Genomic DNA, 18,357 nt, shown 5'->3' with positions numbered 1-18,357 from the left:
TAACCAAAACACATTTAGTACATGGTGATATTTTCATTCCCAGGACAATCTATTGGCACTCCCTTCTGACTTACTGTCTTTGAGAGCAGCATGTTTCAGTAAGAGTGCTCAAAGACCAACTGTCATGAATATGAATGTTAACAAGGTAGCAATAGGAAGGAAAACGCTTACATCCAATATATCTAAGATCCTTGCCTCTGCTACAGATTCAGGTATGGCCACCTAGAAGCACCCAGAGCAACAGGGAGTTTGTAATGTTCCTGACCTAGGCCCAAAAGTAAGACTTTCCTTTCACTGCAGTCCTTGTCCATCCCCTAGGAGACACAGGCTGCCTAGAGCACAATTTCCTCAAACTTATCTTTAACAAAAGACTATTCAACATTCTGAAAGAAGTCCCTGGAATGTCTCATTGCTTTTTGAGTCAGAAAAAGTATGAATAAAGTACTCACTATTTAGAGAAAATACATTTTATTGGTTTAAGACAGTTTTAACACAATTACAAATATTTTAGTTTTGAAGCATCCGTATCACTTTACGTTTGCCTCAGGTCTTAACATGCCAGGATGGACTCTTTACTGTGCCTGCAAGCAGGCAGCAGCTCAGTATATATTAACAATTGTAAATTGTAAATCAATGTGTTAATATCATGGGGTTGTTCTTCTGTTTTTATTTAATTAATTCTGCCTTGCAGTTCACCTTTTGATGTCTTATGGAATATTAGTCATTTACCACAATTTCTGCAAGACTATCCCTGGCGCACGGAAAAGTCTTTTGACAAGGCGAGAGAAAGCAAATCCCCAGGAATCCCTTTTGACAGTCTCTTTTCCTATTCACACTCCTCTCTCAGCCTCTCCTCATCACCTCATAACATGGCTCTGTAAAGTTAGAAATGATCCTTTGGAAGATAAACTGTTGTGCTCTTGCCATAAGGAGCACAACTGTCTGTCAGAGCACAGACTTGTGCTTTTAAAACACTGCTCACCTGCTTTTTCAGATCATAGTATGACTTAAGTCCTGTAACTGCTACCCTAAGTTGGACTATAAGCTACTTGAGCAGGGATCTTATCTCTCAGACATTAATTCCCCGGCTCATGCCATCTATTGTTCCTTATACCAATCACTTTGTATTTTATGAACCAGTCTAAAGCTTTCAATAAAGCCACTTTTTACCTGCATTTTCTCCTGAATCCCCATAATAGGGGAGTGTAAAAGAAAATAACACTGATACCAAAATACCCATCTGAGCTGAGGGCAATTGACCTAGAGATGAGAAATGTGAACGGGAACAGGTTTTAACCTTTGAAAGTGTGTTAAGAACTGGTAATTTTAGATGCTCTGGTGTGTTAGAGTCGACCCTACACGGGCCCTGCCTGGTTTGGCTTCTACATACATCCTGATCTCAGCATGCTGACTTACAGGTCATCTCTTTTCACTTGCCGAGCTGGCCTCACTCAAGTCAGCAATAAACCTCCTAGGGCCCACAGGATGCTGGGATTTCCCTCTATATGACTTTCTCCTCTAAGAAGTATGCTTTCTCTTTATTTTTGGTATGATACATCAGATTCACAAACTGCAGGGAAAAAAATCTGCACTGAAAAAGGAATCTCCAGCAGTTTTTTCTCAGCTTTGATAACATTAGGCTCCATATTTAAATAAGGTTATATATACTATTGTCCTTCAAATTAGCATAGAAATGCTTCCTGGCTTTTTTCTCCCTTTACTGGGCATACCATTTCAGAGCCCAGTTCTGGCCATGGGACTTTCTAAGCCATGGATCTGCCTGTAGCTAATCCTGGTATGGGAAAGAAGGCACAAGACAAAGGTTGGGGGTGAGAGGGGCACTCTGCCCCGCTTACCTCGTAGAAGAGCCCTTCAGGGAACTGCTGAAAGCACTGGGCACAGACGAAGCACTGCTCGTGGTACAGCTCACCGTTGCTGTTGACTATTTTCTCGGCAGGGGCAAAGCCACCCCTGCAGCGCTCGCAGATGGCATTTGCAAGCGCGTTCGCCATGTTGCTGTTAATAATAAAAAAAACAAACACAAAAAGAAATAGAAAGAAAATTAGCTTAAATAGGCAACAACACTGGTTGTAGGTCTTTTTTTCCCCCAAGGCCAAACTGCATCAGCCTAATGCAAGGCTGCTCAATACAATTTTTTCGATGGACTTCATGGCTTGTAGTATCCCCTCAGAAATAAAACTACCACTTCTCCCTGCTCCTAAACTCTTTAGAAACAAAAGCCTCATGATGAACTCTAATTAATTAAAAAAACAAACAGAAATGTTGTTACAACAAAAATGTTGTTATAAATTTACAGGCTTTTTATGATGCGAAAAGACAGGCAATTCAAAGTACTATAAAAATTGTTAAATACATTAGAATTACAGAAAACAAGGGCAAATTATGAAATATATTAGAATTACAGAAAACAAGGGCAAATATTAACAATAATTGAGGACTAGCACCACAAAGAAAAACATAAATGATTAATTCTAAAGAATTCCTAATTCTAAAATATATATGTAACAGCCTTAGTTCAAAGCTCTAAATAAACAATGTGAAAGAGTATGCAGTATCTAGTCTGGCACATATTAACAACAATCAGAGTAGGTAAACAATTATCCCTTATACAAGCTCTGCGTAGCTTGAGGTCATTTTACAAATTTACTTTGAAGTCATGGGATTTTTGATTGGTTTGTGAAGGTTCATCTCAGAGAGCTCAGCTCACGATGTGCCAACTCACAGCCCACTCCAGGGCCATGCTAGAGGATGGGAATGCTCCAGCTGCCCCACGGCAACCCACATGCAGCCCAACACAAAGTCATAAACCCATACCAGGGATGCAAAAATATACTCAAATAGCAACCTTGGTTGCTTCTCAAAGGCACAGAACCAAAAAACGGCAGTGTGGTAGTTGCAAAACATTAGAGGAATTAGCTACTTCACTGGGTTCATGTCCACATCTGCAGAAGACACTACAGCTGTGTTTCAGTTAATTAAGGCCAGGAAAAGGCTCTCTTGATTTTTCCTTTGCAAATATTTTATTACTCATATCTAGACTCAAAGCTATGCCTTTCAAGATCACCTCTCTGCCCTAATACCATGTGATAGCAGAGAGCAAATATAGAGCAATGGTCTAGTTTCATTACAATCTGACCTCAGCTGACAAAATCACTGACTCAAAACATCTATTTGGAAGATTATTAGACAAGTGACATTATTTTAAACACATATGCACACATGCACACATTTTGGTACAGCTGTCATGCTGTACTTGTAAGTGCAGAGCCCTCAGTCCTCTGCAAGATGCCAAGACTTCCTTTTTATCCCCACAAGGGGATAAGACTTCTTGGCTCCCACCAGGTTCAATAGGAATTGAATTCATTCCGTGCGCACCATCCAAAGGAGCAAGCAAACACCTAGCACGTGGTTCAAAACGGAATGTGTTTTATCTATTTCTTACACTGTCTCACAGAAGAGCCCTATGCAAGGTCAAATCTGACCAGTTATTATTAGCTGGTGCTTTTTTTTCCTCTCTCTAAAGATCTTTGTAGAAGAGAAAAACAGTAACTGCTATCTAAATATTCACTGCTGTTCCAGTGAAACAAAAGTGGGCAAATTTCACTGGAAGATCAGACGGGGAGGATGGTCTCACCCGTATGTAACAGACAGACCTATGGACAAACTGCAGTGACTATACATACGAACTGTGATTAAGTATACAGCTTGCTGATGGTCTCCATGGATTGTATACGCTTTCTGTGGGGGAAGACCTCAGTCAACTTCCCCATCCTTTTTATCAATCTAAGTGAGGAATAATCACAACAGAAACTGGGACCTTTCATCACTTCAACAGTGCTCGAGCACTAAGGATGTTAAGCGCTGGCATACATAAAGTATAATCCAAGCAAAAACATGAAACAAAGTTCAAAATCAAATGAAAACACTAAGTTTTCCTCCTCAGTACACAAAAGTGCTTCACTTTGAAACACTTCATATATGCAAAATCAGTGATATATGTAATACTTCTGCACTGATGAAGCAGTTTATCCATTTGCCCAAGATAACAGGCAAACAACCTGAAGGCAGAGAGACTACCTGACAAATTCCAACCCCATTTTAACTGCTGATAAAAATTTCTGATGCAATTAATGATGAAATTTAAAGCAACAACTCCAATTTTAGCTGACAGTTACCACTGGCAATGTTTCAAGCAGAACAGTGGCAAAGGTTGGGTAAGAGAACAGCTTGCACAAATCTCAGATAATAAAACACATAAGCACAATACACATGCAATGTCACTGCAGTTACACTCCAAAGCTGAACAGAATGAACTTACAATTTTGCATAGAAGTCACAGAACTCTTTGTAGAGTTTTATTTCACTGTGCCTACGTTGCAATTTTGACACTGGTTTCTCTCCTTCATTTCCTGCAGAGTTGTGAGCATCAGGAGCAACCTTGTATGCAACCTCTTCATCCTCTGGGATGGGGTACGGGTGAGCTCTGTGCTGGAAGTCCATCTCTCTCTGATTGCCTTCCTGGGTGTATATATTCTATGCTTATACTGCAAAGAAGCTGTAGGCAAAGCCTGCAAAACAGTATGCTGGACTTCCCCTTGTTCCCAGCGAAGTGATTTACTTTCACAGTTCCGTGTCATGTAGCCAGAGCTACTCAGTGCCCTGCTAGAGCTTCAAGTTAAAAGTTCAGTGGCGGGGCGGTGAGCCTGTCACACTGTGATTTACTGAGGCTGGCTGTGCACAGAGGAGCAAATTTTCCTGTTAGGCCCTCATGTAAACTCGGATGCTGGAAAGGGTCTTTGCTGCTGGCTACTGACAGAAGCTGCCCAGGAGAGCTGTGGTGTGAGCAGCGTATGTGAGCAAATATGTTCACCAACAAACTTGTCCACAGCTACTTTCTGCTGAGGGGGGAATGGAGGTATATTCAAACAATATTTTATCATGGGCAAACCAGCAGTGGGAAGCACAAAGAGAAGAATCCTGTCACTAGGTAAATATTGCTTTAATGCTACAGTATATTAATTATGGTGAAAAAAATGCCTTTAATGTTTCGCTTGTGTCTTCTGCTGTCCTATGCGCTGAATTTACCTATAGGCATCTTTCTTTGTGTCAGCACTTTGGAGAAGGGACAGGTACAGATGGATAGTTACATTTATGTTGTGCTTCACAGCCCACTAACCAAACTGCCACATATGCTATAATGGGCAATATATGAAGGAGGAAAACTAAAGCTTTATTTCCAGTGATGTGCTGCATTTAGATCAATTTCACATAAGAACATTTACTGAAGTAATTTACTGTGGATATTAAAGAACTGAGAAAGCAAGACTAGGAAGAAAGAATGAAAAACAATTATTCCTTCACCACAGAATGCCCTCCTAATGTTGTAATTATTTTATGTTCATATTCTATTTAAAAAACCTGTTGTGCACCACTTACTAGGGAAGCCAGGGCTGATTAGCTGCAGATCTCTAGCTAATAACTACACTACTGCAAGCTTTCCCTACTTGAAGCACAGTGCTTGTGGCAGACGTGGGATACTTGGTTTCCCACAACTTTTAACTGCAGAAAAGGCAGGCTTTTGGAAAACTCTCTTGAGTAACTACCTCTGGCGTTGGACTGGCTCAGCCTTGTTTGTAATCAGTTGAACTGCAGAACCGCATGCGCTTTGTGCTCGTGACACTCAATACCTTGATATCTGAAGAATCTGCTAGTCTTCGAGGAGGACGAGAAAGCAGAGGATGACAAGGAGATGAGCAGAGGGAACAAGTAGAGAAATTAGCACTTGAAGATCAGAGAATCAATCATTTTTGGATAAGACTTCAAGATCACTGAGTACACACCTTTTAAATACCTCCAGGGTTGGTGACTCCACCACTTCCCTGGGCAGTCTCTTCCAGTGCTTGACAACCCTTTCCATGAAGAAATTTGTCCTAATCTCCAATCTAAACCTCCCACAGCACAACTTGAGGCCGTTTCCTCTTGTCCTGTCACAGGATATGACAGAAGGTCCAATCAAGGCTAAAACTTCTTAATATACCTTCACCTTCCTAGGACCTACTACTGAGGGTCTGGTTGATGATGCGTTTTGGCTGTATCTCTCAGCACTGGTTGGGACAGATTGCTCAGTCAGCGTACAGCAGCCCACACGCCCCTCTCCATGCAGGCCTGAGCTCGCACGTAGCTGTCTTCCCACAGCCTGGCCAACACAGCCCTACACTGCTGCTGCTGCCAAGTTTGTGGGATGGGTTTGGTCAGGCATCTTTCCTTCACTTCCCCCAACAAGGAGCAACCCCCGGGCAAGCTATTGCTTGGGTCGGTGGGACCCAGGCAGCATGACCCTGCTTATTTATCCATCTCTAGGTGTGCTTATGCATCCTGCATCAGAGCTACCAAGAGTTACAAGCTGTAACAGGCTAAGGAGGCTGCACCCACACCACTGACACAGCTTGGCTGCAGCTCAAGCCCTATTTTTATCTCTCACGGGGCAAGAGATGCTCAGGTTGTAGCCGTAGGCCACAAAGATCTTGCCAGAGCACCGCTGCAGGAAACAGTCCTGGAACAAAAGGTTTCTGCGTCCACTGGAGCACCAGTGAAAACGAGCAGTGTTTGCCAACAGATATGCAGGCATACTGATGCTGGCTCTTCTTCTCCATCTTGCCTCTCAAACATTTTCTGCACAGGCCAGTGCTAAGCTCCTGTGGGTATAAAAAACTCCAGCGAGACAGACTGCAATGGACTAAACATGCTGATTCATCCAGGATTAGTGTAGGTGTACCAAGCCACTAAGATAAGAAACAGCAAGTCGGTCTGTCTCTTCCCCTTATTGCTGTTTCTCAACAATTTCTCAACTGTTTTCCTGTGTTTTGACCCAGATCACTTGCAATTCTGCTGGGAGGCTGCTGCTGCAAATCAAGACAGTTCTGTTTTTCTCCTGGTGGACTTCTACAGTCCTTGCAGTAACCTGAAATCCACGTGTGACCCAGGTAACTGGAAGCCACTTGTGCTGCCTTGTGTCCTCTGTTGTCAACAGGAAAATATTTGCTTGCTTCTTCAGCTGCTGCTGAGCAGTCTTCTGCGTGGCTGTAGCAACGTAAGTAGTATGGCAAGTCAGTGCAGTAAGATGTCCATCCAAAAATCCTGTTTTAATTTTCCTGGTTTTTTCCAAGAGGCAGTCCTACAAGGTAATAGAACTCCATATGTGCAATAAGTATAAGCTTCCTGGTTCTCCAGGCATATTACCTTTGCTGCTGGTGGAATGACTCCCAATGTCTTCCATTAATCAAGAAAAGAGTTTGACAGGAGTTTAAAAAGGGCCTTTCTGCTATTGGTGGAAAACACAGTTGCTACTGTGAAGGTTTGGTAATCCACAAATCCAGTGCAGCTGGCCATCTTTCTCTTTTCTGTCATTTTGCAGGAGGCATGCTGCCAAGATCTGAAATATTTAGTTAAAAATACACTGAATTTTCATTAGGGAATTCTAGGTTACCCTGAGGTGAAACCATCCACAGGGAGTCAGAAGCATGTAAGGGGTCGTTGATTTGCAGCAGCAGCTTCCCAAGGGATCTGGGACAAAACCTACCAGCCTGTTGTTAAGGACACAATGTTATGGAGAAAAGGGAGAAGTTGAGTGTTTAAGTGGAAAAGGTATGTAGGAAGGAATAAGACAGAGAGTCCTCCCTGGCACACTGAGGATTTTATCAGAAATCAAAATTGATGGTAGGGAAGGTGCTGAAAGAAATGGCAGACGAATGAAGGAGAAGTGTCTCACTGTGGTTACGGAGAAGGGCTTTGGAAAACAATAGCAAAAATAGCCACACTGCCTAATCATTGCTGAAGGATAACTGCCACCTCACTCGACCCTGCTTTCTCTGGAGTTTTCAGATCTGGCTGCCTGTGCTGGTGGCTGCCAGAGGCAGATGGGGACTCTTACAGAGAAGGCTCGTGGCTGGCCAGGCCCGCTGAGCATTTCACTACATGCCACAAATAGACATGCTGAGCAGTCACGGCTCCAAACAAGGTGCTTGGCAAAAGCAGCTGCTGCTTGGCAACCCTCTCGTGCCACTGTGAAATATCACTGCATCACCGGTGCTGCTGAGGCCAAACGGCCCATCAGGACGTGCGGGGGAGGGGGGAAGAGCAATGACAGTGCCTCCCTCCACTTCCCCCGTCGGTAGGTGTGACTGTGATTTCATTTCAACAATACATTAACAGATGCTATGCAATGGCTCTCACACGCAAAATACAGAACTACTAGAACAGAAATCTGGCTGCAAAATATGTGTGGGCTCACAGTGGCCTGCTCTGATTTCTGCACCAACATTTGAAAGCACTAATTGACCTTTTGTGTCTTTTTTTAATTGAGATTAAAAACACTCTTGGGTTCTGGTTGCTGCAATTGTTTATCTCTTAAGCAATAAAATACTTTCCATGTTAAGCTGGTCTCCTAAGACAGTTTGAAAGAAGGTATAAATCTTTTCTACAATAAAAGTGCACATTACAGGTAGGATTTTCACATGTGCCCAGCACTGCTCTAACTTCTGTTTCTATTAAAAATGACAGAAAGCTGTCTTGAAACCACTGCAATAAAAAGTCAGTGAATTTTGAGTGCTCCTAAAAGTTTCACCCTTTAGTCTTCACCACAAAAAGCATAATTAAGCTTATGTGGTGGGCGTTTAAATAGGGCAAACAAAAAGGTAACTCTGGATGTTTCATATACTTCAATATAAGTTTATTCTAGTATAAACATGTCCAAAAAATGCTTTGGCCTCCACAAACAGAGAAGGTTCACATTCCATCTCTCCATAAGGAAGTAAATATAACTGGAATAGACAGGTAAGCAGCACCTTCCCACACGATGTTTTACCATCCATTCAAGCACAGTGAAAAATCAGCCTCTGATGGAATTTGTAGAAAGGGAGAGCAATATGTGAGTGTAAGACTTTCCTGTTGTAAGTAATATTTCAAAAAAACTATTGTGTTTTCTTCCTGCTGGTTACAAACCTTACCAAATGAAGCCACGTTTTATGTAACCAAGTAATGACTTCTGAGTACTCTTTAAAACAACTGGTACTCTTTAAAACAATCATCTCTTCCTCCCCCACTACTACTTTTTTTAATCCTATGCAGATGAGAAAAACAAAACAACAGAAAGACACAGTATCATGTATGAGAAGCTCATGATCTTTCTATGTGCTGCATGAGACACAGTGTACTCTTGGTTATTCTTAAAATCTGCACCCTGTGTAGTTGACTGTAATGTATACTTGACTATGGTAAATATATCGTATCCAAATTCTTCCAACTCTACATTTTAAAGATGCTTTTACACTGATGCAGTTCCTGTAACAACATTTATAGCCCTATTCCCAATTTAAGAATAAGAAAAAACTTTAGCTACTCAATACTATGGGCTGCAGATCAAATGTCTCTGAGACACTCATTCTGAAAAGAATGATATTTTCAAGCCCAAAGAGACAAGATCAGGCCCACTATGCCCCAAAAAAGTGACAGAACAAGAGGAAATGGCCTCAAATTGCATCAAGGGAGGTTTAGATTGTACATTAGGAAAAATTTATTCACTGAAATGGGCGTCAAGCATCGGAGCAGGCTACCCAGGGAAGCGGTGGAGTCACCACTCCTAGAGGTATTTAAAAGTTGTGTAGATATGGCATTTGGGGACATGGTTTAGTGGTGGATTTGGCAGTGCTGGGTTATCAACTGGACTCGATGATCTTAGAGGTCTTTTCCAACCTAAATGATTCTATGACTCTAAAATGCTACAGTATCTTATATCTCGAGTAAGTTTCATACCATCAATATTCAGTTCATGCCATCTGTCACTGAAATCCACCAAAAACCCTCCACTGATCCTTAGTGTAAAGGCAAATGCTAGGCTTTGATTCTACCTGAGCCATCTGCCTGCACTGCGTGCAACTGATGTTTTGATAAGATGAGCACCATGACCTGAGTGGTTCATCTGGGAGCTATAATTAATACTATGACTCAACATAACACACCAGCTATCAGGTGAGACTTCCAGTATGTCCATGCAGCTTCTTCTAAGGCAGAGAACTGCAACACCAGGCTTCCCAGCTCACAGCAACATCTTTATTATAGTTACGTTTCCACTGGAGACACCACGCTGAGGACTGACCCTCAGCTTTACTAACCAGCACATCACTTTCACATACATCTTTTATTATTATTTTATTACTATTACTCTACACTTCCAGTAACATAACTATTTCTCACCTTCATTAGTTTGTGCTCCTATTCTATACAAGGAATTGCAAAGTTCTTCATTTCCTGAATTAATTTGTTTTGAGCAGAACCAGAATGTGTTAAAGAAAACATGTCCTCAGCTGCTCCTCTTCTCTTGCACACATATTAAATTGCAATTATTAGTCACTCTAGGTTTTGGTTTTATTTTTCTTTCTACATTCACTACAGCATCACCAGGCTTTAAAAATCAGTAGAGGATGGCAGACAGCTGAGCCATCTTCAGTTAACACTGCAGAATTAAATAATGGCCCTAATATTCAACAGTCAAGAGAAAAAGCAGATGCCATTTATGTTCCTAAGATGAGTAATGTATCAACAAATAAAGGTAATACAAAATAGCATTGTTTTCCTACTTTATTATGATGTTCTTAACATTTAGGGTAATACAAACTGAAAGTCTTCGTCTTGTACTTTACACTTGGTAGCTACTCAATACTGGTAGCAGGCCTGTCAAGCAGGAATGAATTTTAGCAGCAGTTCAAGCGAAGCAAGACTTCTGTGCATTTTGCTAAGGGAAGGTTTTGGTTACTATTACCAAGTTTTTTTACAGTAACGGTTTCCACCCTGTCATGGCATTAATTTAATGTCACCTCCACCCCTCCACTCCCCCACTTGCTTTTCTCTCCCATTCAATTTTCCCAGAGGCTGGTGCGTGATAGGGAATATGATATACCCTCTCAATCCTGTGCTCTCTAGCCCACATGTCTATGGAGCTATTTTTGAAATCAGTCCCAATGTCCAACTCAATTCCCTCTGGAGTGCCATGTTGCAACAGGACTTGCTTGTCAAGGCCCAAGATGGTATTCTGGACAGTGATGTGAGGCACAGGGTGCGTCTCCAGCCATCCAGTGGTAGTCTCCACCATTGTTGGCACATAGTGCTTGCCTTGGTGGGTTTACAGCAGTGTGATGTAATCAATCTGCCAGGCCTTCCCATATTTGTATTTCGACCATTGTCCACAACACCACAGAGGCTTCACCTGCTTGGCCTGCTTGATTGCAGTGCATGTTTCAGTTACGGATAACCTGGGAGATAGTGTCCATGGTTAAGTCCACCCCTCAGTCACAAGCCCATCTGTATGTTGCATCTCTTCCCTGATGACCTGAGGTGTCATGGGCCCACCAAGCCAGAGATAATTCACTCTGTCTAGATCCACCTGAGACACTTCAATCTTGGCAGCTTGGTCCACCTGTCTGTTGTTGCAAAGTTCTTCAGTAGCCCAACTCTTGGGTACATGTGCATCTACATAACGGGCTTTTGCAGCCAATTTCTTTACCTTGGCAGTGACGTCTTGCCACAAATCAGCAGCCCAGGTGGGTTTCCCCCAGCACTGCCGATTTGGTCTTTTTCCATCGTTCTAGGCACCCCCACATGACTTCGTTCAGGCCACGATACCGTCAGTCTCCACTGGACTTATGCACTGGCCATATAAGGCTATTAAAGGGTGAGCGAGTCTTGCTGACCACTCCCTGGCTCTCCAGTTCCTGAATCATCTCATGGATGGGAATCATGGAGTCTTGGTGTGATATTGTCAATGGTGCATTGTTGTGGCAGCGATTGGTACCTGTTATTCTTTGATCCTCAGCAGTCTCACAGCAGAAGGGTATTCTGAGAGACAGGCAAGGTATTCAGCTGTCTAATTTCCTCTGTCTCTATAGCAACTATCCCAAAAGCTCAATGATGCCCTTTTGGGTCCTTGAAATACCCTCTCCTGAGGTAATCTATGCCAAGGATGCATGGGGCCTCTGGGCCAGTCACAATGGGTTGGTTTTGTCATTCATTCCCAGTCAAGCTCACTTCAGCTTCCAGTACAGTCAGCTGTTGGGATCCCCCTGTCACCATGTCTGTTAGCTTTGCATTTCCTAGAACAGCTCAGAGACTTCAGAAAAACAAAATGAAAAGAAAGGGAACCCAACCTTACAACCTTTAAACTTATTCTTCCCGGTGCCTGCAAATTGGTAATTTTTATTAAGTGGTAATGCTGGAATAATTTAGCTTTTCTCTCCTGTGTGTAAATTCACTTCAGTGTGACAGACTGCATTCCAAGGACAGCTTAATTATAATGAAAAATAATGAGCAATCACAGCCCATTTTCTTTAGAGAACACCTCTGATTAGCCATAATCAGAACTCATGAAAACGAAAGCAAAAGAAACCTACAACTTACTTTTCATCAGCTAATGTTGCAAATAAGAGCAATGAAAATCCTAATAGTTATAATCACTGAACCTTAAAAATTTACTAAAATGATAGATTAAAGAGGAACAGTACTTTCCGCTTGGGTTGCTGTTACTCAAACAGCTGTCTCTAGTCATTTGGAGTCACGGGGAGGTGATAATCAGGGTGAGCAAATCAAACAAAATTGCTTAGGAGTTGTTATGCAATGCAGGAGACAAGAGGTGAGAGAGAAGGCAAGCAAAAAAGGGTGGGTTCCTCGGGAGTTATTTTAACCCCTAGAGCAATGAAAAGTACAGCACAAATGAAAAGTAAAGCCTCTAGTCATTTGATTATCTCAAACTAAGGCTCAACACAAATTTAAAGTATCCCAATATTAAAATATAATCATGAAGCATATTTTTGCTGGCTGGATGTTACTATAATCAACAATTCCATGTTATATTTACATGGACAAATCCCTTCTTCAATTAAAGCAGCTCCCAGACATGCCAAAGTGTTTCTTAATCCAGAGTTCCCAAGAATCTGATTCAAATGAGTATTTGTAGCTCCCAGCTCTCCACTATTCCAGCAGAGTTTTTAACCAGAGCAAATGAAGAAACATAATTTTTTTGTCTTAACACTGATTTTCAAGTTTTTTCTGCTTTAATAAATTAATGACTTTTTTTACTAATGTATGGAATAATTACTGCTTCACCTGCTGACACTGGCACTATGAGCAAGTGAAACATCTACTCACAGGAAGTGGCAATATAAATATTGACACTGGTGACTGTATTAAGAAACATTACCAATAGAAATCAAATCTAAGAATGTTTCCAGCTGCAGACAGATCTTTTCTTTCCTCCTTATCCTATTCTCAGTATCCTAAGGCATCTGAAATCTCAACAGGGTCCCTGGTTTACCAGACAGTCCCTGACCAGCATCTCCTTTCCTTCCTCCTAGGAAGAGCAGGACAGATGTATGGCTGGAAACAGCTGCACACCTTGTCTGTCTGCTACACATGGGGTTTCTGATGGCAGGCTGAGGAGATTTGTGACCCCGCACAACTCCCAAATGCTGTTTCTCATAAAGAAAGAGACACTCAGCCCTACCACATTGCTGATGGGGGGATTTTATTCATTTGTTTCTTCTTATACTCACCTACGAGCTTTGCTGTGCAGAGCCTATCCCCTAAGGCTCAGTGGGACGTAAGAATGTGCTTATGTATCTTGCTTCATCTGCAAGGGAGTCTTTGTGCATGAAATTTTGGGGCACATCCACATGCCTTCCAGCCTGGAGTCAATGTGCAAGGCAGGCGGGAGCCTGAACAGATCCAGCAGAAGATTGCCTGCACCTACTCACGCAGATGTACCCCCATCAGTTTCAGCAGCAGAGAGCAAAGGGAATGCAGATACTTTAGACCTATTAATGTGGAAAACATCTACAGTGCTTTCTGCACAGGGGAATAGAGCAGTGAACTACCCGAGTAACTGACATCCACTGATGGAAGCTTGCCAATGATTATTTATTGTAAATGCTGATATTTACTGTTTGGTAAAAAACTTGAGACTCTCCGAAAGTTGTTTATATTTTTAATGGCCTTTGAACGCATATGGACTTAGAAAAAAGGGCTACAGACAACTGTTATCAAATTTATTTTAATTGTTAATTGTCAAAATAAAAACTGAAGAGAATTGTTGCTGCTTTTGCCAGTACTTTATGCTGAGCTTTGCGAATTAACAGTATCAATTTTTTCAGAGGAATCATTTTATTTTTACAAAGGCCATGGGATGAGAAGAGGAAAGAGCAAAAATAGCAAGCATACTGCTGCTGACTCCTAATGATTAATCATAAACGTATGTATATACTTTCCTTTACATCCTGTTTGCATAGAAAAGCAAGAAAGAATAGCTCAGCACACAGAATTTTTTACACACCGTTTCCAAAGATGAGGCAAGGCGAGATCTATCAGAGATGTCATCTTTTTCCCCCAAAATCATTTCCCCCCAAAAGCTGGAAAAGAACAAGTCTTCCCCTCCGTTCTAAAAAGCAGATTTCTCAGGCTGCACTTAGTTCAGTGACTGCTGCATCTGTTGCAGACAGGGTGGAGAGGAAGGTGCCAGGCAACCCCCTGTACCTTGAACTCTGTGCCCGGGGAGCATCCTTCATAATTAAGGTCTATGAGCTGGTGAGTCCAGCTCAAGCAGGGGAAGAGAAGTCTGCATTCAGCATCCCTTTCTCAGTGGAGGTCTAAACCAAGAAAATTTTTGTACTGTGCAAATTCAAGAAAAAGATGAGCTATCCAGACCACCTTTATATGGGGCTGGCAGGCTCCAGCTCTCTCATCATCATCATCATGGCTGGGCTTCGCGAACAAAGATTTGGGGAGGGCTCTACCCACGTTTGTTACAAGTGCGTTGGTGGCTAAAAAGGCCAACAGGAGATAGACACGCCCGGTTGCAAAAGGCACAGCAGAAAGACTCCTTAGGTGGTATATTCTGCAAGGCACGATTCTTTCTGCATTGTCTTTTCTCCTCAAGGGTGATCCTGCGTGCTTTCTCAAAAGCATCAGCAGCATTAAAGATAGTGTGTCTCCAGACCTCCCGATTGGAGGCCAGAGTAGACCAGTTATGTTGATCAATATGGCCAAGGCTGAGATGTTGTTTCAGGGAGTCCTTGTATCTTCCAGTTCCCTATAAGGTCAGTAAAGCACCAGATGCATCTACAGTACCAGATTAAAAGACTGACAGAGAGGTTACGGGGTTTGTTAAGTGATGAATGGAGTGGGTAGGTAGAGGTAGAAAGAGAAGCCAAATTTCCCATCCCCATTAATGTGCTTGTCCTGTCAGGACAAGGGCTGGGACTTCTCTCACTTCACTGCAGCCAATGGCATAACCTGGACATGGGTTATGCCAGGAGAAAGTGGGGTGGAGAGGACGAGAGAGACAACACACTCCATCCTAGGCTAGCTTACTAAAAGAGGGGGATGAGTCCTACCCTCCCACCCTGGTCCTGATCTTGGTTGAGCTTAGGGCTTGCTATTTACAGCTGTTGGTGGCTTCCCTTGAAATGTCCTCATTCTCCTGCACTGGATGGACTCTGGCAGTCCTTCCCAGCCCCCTCAGGTCCTCACTGCTGCCAGTGGAACAGATCAGCTGCTTGGCCACCACATTCTACCACCTAAAACACTGAGGTACCTGGGGCAGATTCTGAGCTAGCCCCAAGCCCCAACCTGCAAACTGCAGCAGGGCAGCAAAAGCAATGCAATGCAATCACAGCAAGTGCATGGGCAAAAAGAACAAACCCGTGCACTAAAACAAGCTCTGCTGCTCGTAAATTGAGCCTCACATATAGCTACAGCTGCCTGAGATGAGTTCCCCTCAAGATGACCTGGCACCTATTTGCTAGAGCAAGAGGTGTTTGGAGAGCCTCTGTTAAATTTAATCATTCATTTAGGAGCTTCTATTGTAAAGGGAAATCTGACAAGCTATAAAACTTAATGGAAAGAGCCAAATTATACTCCTGCAGTCTTTCCTGCAAAGAGACTGACTCATCATAAACTGAATAGCAGATCTGGAAGATGATGATGAGGGTCAAAGTTTGGGTGCAGTGACATCAGTGGACACAGATGCAGAAGCTAAAGCTCAGCATCCTGTTGCAGAGCCCAAAGCCCCTTGGCACACAACCTATCAAGAAGCTGTACCAACACAGAAAATTATTTTTATACTGTAAAGACAATTGTTTCAAGAAATTTTGGCTTCTGGAAAATTAAATGTATGTAATAAATCTATGTTCTGGTGCACATTTAAGAGTTTCAGTACGTTGCTTCACAGTGCCCTAATCATTAGTAATCTCAGGTGTTTTAAGTACAAATGACACTGATGTTCCCAGGAAAGAGCAAAGGAGGAATTTTGGCACCAAGCCCCACCGAGCTGCTTTGCAGCACTGATAGTGCCAACATTTGGCTGTCTCAGTTGCAGTTTGTGGGCAACACAAGTCCCCATCCCAAGGAGCAGCATCCAGCTCCTGCTGCAATGGCCAGACCCAGGAACTGCAACTACAGTGGTACTTGCAGCAGCAGAGCGGAGGCAGCGCAAGACACCCTGCAGCCAAGGAAAAGGGTGTAAGCAGCTGTCTGATGGGTTACATACTGCTCTTTTTGCTTTACCAGAGCAACAGCCCAGAATGGATCCTAGGAAACCACCACCAAAGAAGACACATACCCCAAAAAAGGCTGGAGAGAGAAATCTCATACTGTGGTAAGGTGTAAAAGGCTCTAAAATGAAAACTGGCAAATACCATGTATGACATTAACAAAGGATGATTTAAATCTTATTTTTTTTCCCCCAGTACAGAAATTCTTACAGGGTATCCTGAGGAAATTGGCATCTCGAGTACATATTGGTTCAGGATTAGAAAAGTAGGGTACTTGAACCAAGAAAGCAGCTTTCAGTTAACTGTTGCTCAAGGGCTAATATTATTTAACACGTGGGTTAATATGTATGTAAAACAAAACACAGAGGTATTAGAACAAAGAACTGGAGAGAGACACTATGGGAGGGCATTGCAAAGCCATGGATGACAACCTATATGCAGTAGACATTGAAGAAACCCCGTGTATTCCTTGTGGACTTTAGATACCCTTATAGTATTTCAGGACAGGCATCTAAGCGTCACTGGGGAGAACACATGGAAAAAGCTAAAGGTTTCCAGTTTTAGAAAACTAATGAGCTTTTTCTCTTTGTTCCCAACAGCTCTTTGCCCTGTTGTTATGTCATTATTTTGTATTTATAATGCCATAACCTTCTGTCATGGAGAATGAAGTAAAACTGACAAATAAGGCTGCCTGGCAACACACTGAAATATCACAAAACGGATTAGGAAGGAGCAAGGTTTAGTTTAAATAAGAACCAGCTTAAGCTATTAGCAAATACAAGATAAGCTCTGTCTGTAGGTACATGTTGACCCCTGCTCTAGGAGCATCATCTGACCATGCTCTATTCACCCTCTTGTACCTCTAACACGCTGCCCTGAGTTGATTCACAAGTCCTCTGATTTGCTATTTCCTCCAGCTTGGATTTTATTTCTCTAGACTGATCCCTGTTTCACTATTTCTCATCTCTTAGGATGATCAGCTTAGGAGATCAAAACATCTAGACTTATACTGGTGCAGACAACCCACACCTTCCTCCTATCCAGCCCAAAAATGGTGTTATTCCCATCTTGGATGTGCATACTAATAACAGCAACACAATCACAGAGAGCTAGTACTCGTTTTTATGTATGTGCTTTAAAAAGCAGCTTCTCCCCCCTTAATAGAGCTATTCTTCCTCATGGCTAGTTTTGTATAAAAGAAACTAAATATAAGGAAGTCAAGAATCTCTGCACATCTCTTACTCTACTTAGTCTGGTTAGTCTTTTATCTACAGTCATGTGAAAATAATACATACTCCTCATGCTATTACAAATCCATCTAGGAAATCAATTCCGAATTAATACTACAGATAGATACCAAGTACACATATAAAACCTGCAAGTTAACACGTTCCTAGAAGTGATCTGATATTTCTGATATCTCATGGCAAATAATCTTAGTACGTTACAATCATGCATTTTGCCACAATAATTTTTAATTAAGGTGCTTAGTTACAACCAAAGGGCAAGTCTCTCAGATCTGAATTACCATTCTCCTGAAATTGCTAACTCAGTTAACAAAAACGCAATAACAAAAACTTTTTAACTTGTACAGCACTCCAAACTGATGCAGAACAACCACCAAGGAAAAATAATCTAAAAATACAATGAGACGGGCATTAGGAGATAGGAAGTACTTCCTCTCCACCAAGGCTTTTGTTAGCAGACACACAAGATTCCTTTTCTGAGGAGCTTGAAGTGGAAA

General features: G+C 42.2%; 1 protein-coding gene across 4 annotated transcripts in view; it reads right to left on the bottom strand.

The window, feature by feature from the left end:
• Nucleotides 1-18,357, bottom strand: part of LIMS1 (LIM zinc finger domain containing 1) — a 70,632-nt gene that overhangs the window by 14,755 nt on the left and 37,520 nt on the right. For 2 of the 4 annotated variants that reach the window (XM_027743520.2, XM_039384438.1), the window contains exons 1-2: nt 4,340-4,521; nt 1,857-2,016 (exon numbers count right to left, since the gene is read on the bottom strand). In XM_027743520.2, coding sequence (XP_027599321.1) covers nt 1,857-2,016; nt 4,340-4,521 — 342 coding nt within the window. Of the gene's footprint in view, nt 1-1,856; nt 2,017-4,339; nt 4,522-18,357 lie in introns of those variants that run through there. The other 2 variants (XM_039384444.1, XM_039384442.1) reach the window with 1 other exon arrangement.

The sequence above is a fragment of the Pipra filicauda genome, unplaced genomic scaffold (genome assembly GCF_003945595.2).
Source record: "Pipra filicauda isolate LSUMZ 115617 unplaced genomic scaffold, ASM394559v2 scaffold115_size4368891_pilon, whole genome shotgun sequence".
Taxonomy (NCBI): Eukaryota; Metazoa; Chordata; class Aves; order Passeriformes; family Pipridae; genus Pipra; species Pipra filicauda.
The sequence above is the reverse complement of the archived record's forward strand: the minus strand, read 5'-3'. Positions and strand labels throughout refer to the sequence as shown.